Source organism: Symphalangus syndactylus, chromosome 18, assembly GCF_028878055.3.
Source record: "Symphalangus syndactylus isolate Jambi chromosome 18, NHGRI_mSymSyn1-v2.1_pri, whole genome shotgun sequence".
Classification (NCBI taxonomy): Eukaryota; Metazoa; Chordata; class Mammalia; order Primates; family Hylobatidae; genus Symphalangus; species Symphalangus syndactylus.
In genome coordinates, this window is record NC_072440.2 from 65,082,575 (window position 1) to 65,091,010 (window position 8,436).

Genomic DNA, 8,436 nt, shown 5'->3' on the forward strand with positions numbered 1-8,436 from the left:
AGGCAAAACAAATTTGTGTGAACAGCCCCTCCCTTTACAGGACAATGGAGAAGATAAAAGACACCAGGACCAACTAGCCCTCTGCGGCCTCAGGAGGCAGTGTTTACCATGGCCTGTACCCCTCTCCCCGTCGTGCTCCACTCTCACTGCGCATATGAGTACAGGCCTCAGGTGTCCAGGGTTACCTCCTTAGTTTGTGTTAGCTCCTGTGGTTCTGACCATCAAGACACATAATCTCGGTCTCTGCCCCAGCACCCACGAGTGTGTCTGCAGGTTCCCTCTCCCAGCCTGTGCTGACTCAGCTGCCCTCGTTTGCATCCCTGGGAGCATCTGCCAGACTCTCCCACACCCTGAGCAATGGCCTCAGTGTTGGTGACTATGTGATAACATTGATACCAGCACAAGTTAGGAGATACCTCATGAGCTTTAAGTCAAAGAAGCAACCAGGGCTCCTGGATCCCCAGCTGCTTCTCTGGATCTAAAGATGCCTCCACTAACCTGGGGATGCTTACACGGTGCTCCAGACCCAAGGGGAAGTGAGACAGAAGCCTCCCCTCTTCTCTCTGGACTTTTGTAGTCACCCTTGCTAGAAGTTCTGACAAGTCTAGCCCTGGGGAACTTGTATTATAAGCACCTGTTATTCCCCAGAAAAGTAGATCTGACAATGAGTCCCCAGCAGCAAATACAGGCTCTACTGCCCCAGCCCTGGGGAGTTTTGGGGGGTGGCACAGCTGTGGGTGCCCCCTGCGCAAACCCTGAGACAGACCCACAGTGGGTCTGTCTGCTCACTGGCCACCCTGCAGTCTCTCAGTGGGAATCATGTGAGTGGAGTCACCTGAGAGGCTGGTCGCTGTTGGTCCACAGCATCCATGGCCACACCCCTGCTCTGTCCCAGGGTAACTGATTTTTTTTTAGACAGAGTCTCTGTCACCCCAGCTGGAGTGCGGTGGTATGATCTCAGCTCACTACAACCTCCACCTCCCAGGTTCAAGTGATTCTTGTGCTTCAGCTTCCCAAGTAGCTGGGATTACAGGTGTACGTCACCTCGCCCAGCTAGTTTTTGTATTTTTAGTAGAAACGAGGTTTCACCATGTTGGCCAGGCTGGTCTCGAACTTCTGGCCTCAAGTGATCCACCTGCCTCAGCCTCTCAAAGTGCTGGGATGACAGGCATGAGCCACTGCGCCCAGCCCCAAAGTAACTTATATTAATAAACAGCCTTTCCACGGAGGACTTCTGCATTTGACACATGGGAAATATGATGACCGTCCAATGTAAGGAGGCTGTAGGGAGGGGGAATGCAGAGGGCTCTGGGAGCAAAGGCCTGGGCAGCTCCTTCCACAGGGGTCAGGGAAGGAGGCAACTGTAACCTGGGTGTGTGAGTGGAGAGTGGGGTCCTGCTGGGAGACAAAGAAAGCATATCATAGTCCAAGGAGAGAGACAGGGAATTTGGGGTGATAATCAGGCACTTTAAATGGCTTAGTGAGGGATGGCAGAGTACACCACTAAGAGTGGACTTGAGCACATGAAGTGGTAGTGGAAAGTTGGGTAAGATCATTTGTATCCTGACTGCAGATGTCCTTATGTGTCAGGGTGAGGGATTGGGTTGGTTCCTTATCTGGGGTTGATAGAGATTATGAAAAGGAGGCTGAATGAAAGGAACTGACTCTTTAGAAGGACATCCCTGGTCTTGGGTTCAACAAAGAGCCAGAAGGCAGCAGAGCAGGCCAGGGAGTCTGGGGGCTGGTCTCAGAAATATGGAGGAGGAAGAGAGTGAGAGACGCTCAAGAGGAAGAACCCACAGGGTGACTGTGGCCCTGGTCAGAAGGCAAGGGAGCGATAGGGATGAGGCCAAAAGTTGTAGTTCGGTTGATCAAGTGGATTTTCTCATCACTGTCATGCAGTAAGGGTGTGGGGGAGAGAGAGAAAGGGAAAGGAGAGGAAATGTGGCCAGTCACTAATATGATAGAGAAGGTCTGGGCTGGTTCTCCCTTCTTAGGGAATCACAATTCTCTAAGGTGGTGACCCAAGCCACCTAACGGGATCCCAGAATGGCAGGGTCCTTGGAACCCGAAAATTCGTTCAGTTACACATTCATTCATTTGTTCATTCAACTGTCAAATTGCCAAGTGTTTATCAGGCACATCAATGGGTTGAGTAGATCCTGCCCACTGAGAATCTGCAGATTAGTAGGGGAGGGAGCTTTGCTAAATACATTTAGAACTGTGCAGTAGATGCTAAATATAGTTAGGAAAACACGCTGTTCGCACAGTGGAGGAAGTTAATAACCGCATGAAGAGCTCAGGGAAGTCTTGCCCAAGGAATGAGATTTGAGACAGTTGTGGAGCCCCGAGTCAGTGCAGCCAGGTGGAGGCCACCACAAAGGGACAGGAAGTCATGGCAGTAAATAGCTTGGGCAAAGGTTTAGAAGCAACCAAGAGACTTGGGTGTTTGGTCAGTTGCAGCTGGCTTAACATGGCAGAAACAGGGAGAGAGGGTGCACAAGAAATGGGACTTGGGACCAAGCCTGAGCCAGCCTTCAAAGGCTGTGTCATGGGAAGGAGGCTGAATTGCATCCCCTCAACCCAAGTGGTCTCTTCACGAGCCATATGTAGCTCTTGACCACTTGGCTGACCAAATTATCCACTTGACCAAATTATCCAAGACATGAGTATAAAATACATACCAGATTTTGAAGAGTGAATACAAAAGAAAAACAAGTTTAAACTATCTAGTAACTAATTTTTATATTGATTATAGGTTGAATTGGTAATATTGGGGATTTATTGTGTTAAATAGAATATATCATTAAAAATCATTTCACCTATTTGTTTTTACTGTTTAAAAATCATGTAGCCACTAGAAAATTGGAAATTACAGATGTGGCTTGCATGTTCCTTGGAGTGTGGGAGACAATAAAGCGTTAGAGAGGAGGAATGCAGTCAAGGCTGGATCTAGGAGCAACAAAGATGAGGAGTGGTGGGTATAGACTGCATGCAGCAAGAGGATGGATGGGAAGGAGACCAGATAATGGTCAAGGTGAGAAATGACTCAGACTAAAGGAAAGGACTTGACAAGAGGGAAGGCCAGGCAGGTGACTGATGGGGAAATCATGATACTATTATTTTGTTGAGCACTCATGATGGATAAAACCTTTTTGTTTGCTTGTTTGTTTTTGAGAAAGAGTCTCGCTCTGTCACCCAGGCTGGAGTGCTGTGGTGTGATTTCGATTCACTACAACCTCCGCCCCCCAGGTTCAAGCAATTCTTCTGCCTTAGCCTCCCAAGTAGCTGGGATCAGAGGCACCCACCACCACGCCTAGCTAATTTTTGTATTTTTAGTAGAGATGGGGTTTCACCATGTTGCCCAGGATGGTCTCAAACTCCTGACCTTAGGTGATCTGCCTGTCTCGGCCTCCCAAAGTGCTGGGATTACAGGCGTGAGCCACCACGCCGGGCCAGATGAAAACTTTTTATATAAGTTAATCAGTTATATGATTATCCCCTTTGCATACAACATTGGAAATGTTGGCTTAGATTTTAAGTGACTCCTCCAGAGCTAAGACTCACGCTCAGTCTGGCCTCAAGCCTGAGTTCCAGGTCTCATTTTCTATTGAGCTGGTGGGGCGGGGGCATGAAGATGATACAGGTGTCTCACTCAGCTCCTGGCTTTCTAGATTTCTTGTCATAGCATGGAATCCCAGAATCATGAAGGATGAAAGCAAGAGAGGGACGGGTTACAAGCAGAAGACTGAATTCCTCTGGAACCATCTAGCTGGCCTTTAAAACTGTGGGCCATGGCCAGGTGCAGTGACTCACACGTGTAGTTCAGCCACTCAGCAGGCTGAGAAGGGAGGATCGCCGGAGCCCAGGAGTTCAAGGCTGTAGAGCATCATGATTGAACCTGTGAATAGCCACAGCCGTCCAGCCTGGGCAGCATAGCAAGATCTTATCTCTAAAATAAAATAATAAACAAATAAGTAATAATGTTTTAAAATGTGGGCCTGGCCCGGGGTAAAAGCCTGATGCAGGAAGAACCCAGTGCATAGAGCACGGCATGAGCTAAGATCACTATTTCTTTTTTGTTTCTTTTTTTTTTTTTTGAGATGGAGTCTTGCTCTGTCACCCAGGCTGGAGTGCAGTGGCACGATCTCAGCTCACTGCAACCTCTGCCTCCCAGGTTCAAGCGATTCTCCTGCCTCAGCCTCCCAAGTAGCTGGGATTACAGGCATGTGCCATCACACCCAGCTAATTTTTGTATTTTTAGTAGAGATGAGATTTCGCCATGTTGGGCAGGCTGGTCTCGAACTCCTGACCTCAGGTGATCCACCTGCCTCAGCCTCCCAAAGTGCTGGAGACCACTGTTTAACAAGAGAGGGACTCAAGACCACACATGGAAGGCTGATATTGACATGTGTCCACCTCTCTGGGAAGATGCCTCAGGATCTTTTTAGCTGGGGTGAATGCACATTCCCAGGCAAGTTGGGGTTACAAGGGAGATGGTTTGCCCGGTACCTCTCTGAGTGTGAGGCATGTCTACAGGTTGTATGGACACCCAATATAGAGAGTCCCTCTCTGCAAGGCACACTCAGACCCACCACCCACGGGCTCAGGGGGCCCTGCTGTGGGCCAGGGCTGCGGGGAGCTCCCCATTGCTACTTCACCCAGACAGTCCAACATAGTCTCAGTGAGACCACGTCCTTCATGCCTCTAGGTATCTCCATGGGCCCAGAGGCTCCTGCCTGGGGTCACAGGCAGGATAAGTTGAGGGGGGACTCTGATTATCCCACCAAGCATGGCTTGCTTAGAACCTGGAGGCAGGAGCTGGAGTGCTCCCAAGCAGGGCTCAGCAAACTACAGCCTGAGCGCCATACCCAGCCCAGCGTAGCCCCATCTGTTTATGTAAATACAGCTTTATAAGAACACAGCCATGCCTCTTTGTTGACATGTTGTCTGTGGCTGCTTTCTTGACACACGGACAGAATTGAACAGTTGTGACAGAGATCGCATAGCCCACAAAGCCAAAAATATTTACCATCTGGCTCTTTATAGAAAATGGGCTGGGTGCAGTGGCTCATGCCTCTAATCCCAGCACTTTGGGAGGCCCAAGCAGGGGGATCACTTGAGCTCAGGAGTTTGAGATCAGCTTGAGCAACATAGTGAGACATTCATCTCTCCAAAAATAAAACTAAATAAATAGCTAAGCATGGTGATGCACACCTGTAGTCTCAGTTCTCAGGAGGCTGAGACAGGAGAATCACTTGAGCCTGGGAGTTTGAAGCTGCTGTGAGCTATGATTGCACCACTGCACTCCAGCCTGGACCACAGAGCAAGACTTTGTCTCTAAAAAAAGGAAAAAAAGGACTTGTTTGCCGACACCTGCCACTCTCTTGTACAAATAAGTAAATGCATTTACTTGCTCATCTAGACCGGTGGTTCACAATCAGTGTGAGTTTACCACCTGGGGACATTTGGCAATGTCTGGAGACATTTTTGTTTGTCACAACTGGGAAGGGGCATCTGGTGGGTAGAGGCCACAGATACCACTCACCATTTGACAATCCACAGGACAGCCCCACAACCAAGAACTGTCCAGCCCAAAATGTCGATAGGACCGAGGTGGAGAACCCGCTCTAGGCCTATCACCTGGCTCCTGTTCTCCCTGGAGGCCCAGACCAGGTGCTCTCTAAGCTTGTTTGCCCTGTAACCGCTGGGCAGAATCAGATGACACCAGAGGGTCCCGTCCTGGGCAGGGATGCCCCTCCAGGGTGCTTTAGTCAACCTCTTGCCTCCCATGGCCCACAAAAGTAGGGACTCAGGTGAGCGCTCACCACAGTGATCTGCCGGTCTCCCGGGGCCCTGGGTCTTTGCCCAAGGCTAGTACTATGAGATCGCACAACAGTCAGACCCAACTCAGCAAAAAGTGACAAGCAGCTTTAATTCTCTAATGCAGTCTCCAATGGGGATTTACAGCAACACTGCAGGACCAGGAGATGCTGAGTGGCTCAGCCTCCTCGGCGCTTCGGGCCGTGGCTCCACCCTCTTCCACGACAGCCTCTCCAAGGGGATAATGCCCCTGCTGTCTTCAGTTCAAGGGACACGTGTCCCGGCTGCAGTGGGTTCCATTTCTTCCTCCCACTCCCTCTCCCTCTCCTTCTTCTCCAAGCTGCGGGCCCCCATAGCACAGTAATACACAGCCTCGTCCTCAGGCTGCAGCTCAGAGATGCTCAAATACCACCTGTTCCTGGCCACATCTTTGGATCCAGAGAAGCGAGGAGGGACCTGGGGGCCCTGGCTCTTGTCTGACTGTGAGATGTATCTCAGCAGGAACCTCGGAGGGTGGCCCGGCTTCTGCTGGTACCAGTAGACGCTGTACACACCGATGTCATGGTCGTTCCTCAGGGTGCAGGTGAGGCGGATTGTGGTTCCAAGGGCCGAGGACATGGCCGGCGGCTGATGCAGCACTGGCTGAGGACTACAACCTGGCGACACAGAAGCATGTGGGCCGTGGGGACAGGGCAGGATGAAGGAAGGGGCAGGGGTCTTTGGGCTCTGGCGGTTCCCTCACCTGTGCAGTAGACAAGCAGCATGAGCAGGACAGGAGCCCAGGACATGGTGCAGACGCGCAGAGCTCTGACTCCTGTGGCCACGGTGCCTGAGGTCCCCAAGGGCAGGCCCAGCATCCTCCTCCCTGCTCTGAGAGGTGGAGCCATGGCACACCCCACTGCTGGCCACTACCATCCCAGACTTTCTTGGGTTTGCAGCATCAGTTACCGGAACAGCGTGGGGGCAGCATTTGTGGCTCTGATCTTGCCGTGTGGAAGCATTCAGGGAGGAAGCACCTGCTGCAGACTCTGGGGCCAGTGCCCTGGAGGCCCTTGGGTTGGGGTCCCTCAGGAGTCGTGACCTCAACTTCTCCCTGAGGAAGCCGCACCCCAGATAAATAAATTTTCCGTCCACATTTAAATGCTTGGTGAGCCAGGAAGGGAGGACACATCCTCGGGGGGCGAATACACGTGCTTTGTACAGCAGAAGACATTGGGGGCCCAGAGCGGGTTGGGATGTTCTGCCCCTTCCATGCTCCAGCACTGCCTTCAGCCCATGCTCCTCTCCCTCCTAGAACCAAGCAGAGTGACTTAGGCTTGGGAAAGAAGCACCAGGGCCTGGCGCCTTCCCTACCCCTGTTGTGGCTCACCGAGCAGGAGCAGTTTGGCGCTGATAGACTGAATTGCATCCCCTAGATCCGTAGGTTGAAGCCCTAACCCCCAGTGTGCCTGTATTTGGAGATCGGGCCTTTAAGGAGTTAATGAAGGTTAGATGAGGTCATAGAGGTGGGGCCCTGGTCAGCACAACTTGTGTCCTTATAAAAAGGGGAAATTTGGAGGCCGGATGCGATGTCTCATACCTATAATCCCAGCACTTTGGGAGGCCAAGGTGGGAGGATCACTTGAGCTCAGGAGTTCGAGTCTAGCCTGAGCAACATGGCAAAACCCCATCTCTACCAAAAAAAATTTAAAAATTAGCTGGTCATGGTGGCCAGGCACCTGCAGTCCCAACTACTTGGGAGGCTGAGGTGGGAAAATCACTTGAGCCTGGGAGGTTGAGGCTGCAGCAAGCCAAGATCTCACCACTGCCCTCCAGCCTGGCCAACAGAGGGAGACCCTGCCTCGAAAAAATAAATGAGAATAAAAATAGTAAATTAAATGTATGTTTGCATACTATCTGCAAGATTTAAAAAAAAAAATTAAGGGGAAATTTGGACCCCACATGCTTACCCTCCCTCAAAAAGCTGGAGTGTCTCCTCCCCTGGAACCTGTGCAGGCCTGTGATCAAGGCTGAAGTGGCCCTGGGTGCTCAAGGTGGCACTGAGCAGCTGGATGTGCACTGGGGCTGTTTACTCGCAAACACTTTGATAGAGCAACCACCCCTGAGGCTCAGATGAGCCCCTGCTCGGTGTCAAGCTGCACCACATCCATTCTCTGCCTGGTGAAGTGCAGACTGCACCAGTTTCAGCCAGCTGGGCCGACTCTGGGAGGCCCACCCTTCTTCCCACTGCCTCTCTGGCCAACAGCTCCACTGCCCAGGTGAGGGCTGGGGAGGGCCTCTGCAGACACAGGATGTCTTGACCACTCTGTCCAGTAATGGCTGCAACCACATCTATGACTTGTTGCTCCTCCCTCCTCTGCACAGGCTGGTGGGCATTGGGGAACTAACCAGTGAATGCTAATTCCTGGAGAGGAGAAAGGAAGCTTTGTTCACTCATTCATTCATTTCTTCCCTCATCCAGTAGCTCATTCATGTGTTGTGCATATATTTGTGAAAGAGAAATATACCTCCCAGATCCCTCCCAGAGCACCAGTCCTTGGGAATCAGGGCAGGAGAAGGTCCCACCTGTGGGCACCAGCACTACTGCAGCCCCTGAACCAACCCTACCACTGA

General features: G+C 51.4%; 1 protein-coding gene across 2 annotated transcripts; it reads right to left on the reverse strand.

Moving 5' to 3' along the window:
• Window positions 1-5,910: 5,910 nt before the first annotated feature.
• LOC129467701 (immunoglobulin iota chain) lies at window positions 5,911-7,999 on the reverse strand. Of its 2 annotated transcripts, none has more exons than XM_055252388.2 (3): window positions 7,193-7,999; window positions 6,566-7,113; window positions 5,911-6,479 (listed from the first exon to the last, which is right to left on the reverse strand). In XM_055252388.2, the coding sequence occupies exons 2-3, from the start codon at window positions 6,708-6,710 to the stop codon at window positions 6,088-6,090; spliced, it is 537 nt and encodes a 178-aa protein (XP_055108363.2). In that variant the 5' UTR covers window positions 6,711-7,113; window positions 7,193-7,999; the 3' UTR covers window positions 5,911-6,087. The 2 variants fall into 2 exon arrangements, with proteins under 2 accessions (XP_055108363.2, XP_063478796.1); XM_063622726.1 differs by having other exon boundaries at window positions 7,773-7,864.
• Between the last annotated feature and the right edge of the window lie 437 nt (window positions 8,000-8,436).

Coding starts and splice junctions, on each gene's coding strand:
- LOC129467701 (XM_055252388.2), bottom strand. CDS start 6,710: ATGGCTCCACCTCTCAGAGCAGGGAGGAGGATGCTGGGCCTGCCCTTG. Junction 6,480..6,565: donor GCTGCTTGTCTACTGCACAG/GTGAGGGAACCG, acceptor CTGTGTCGCCAG/GTTGTAGTCCTCAGCCAGTG.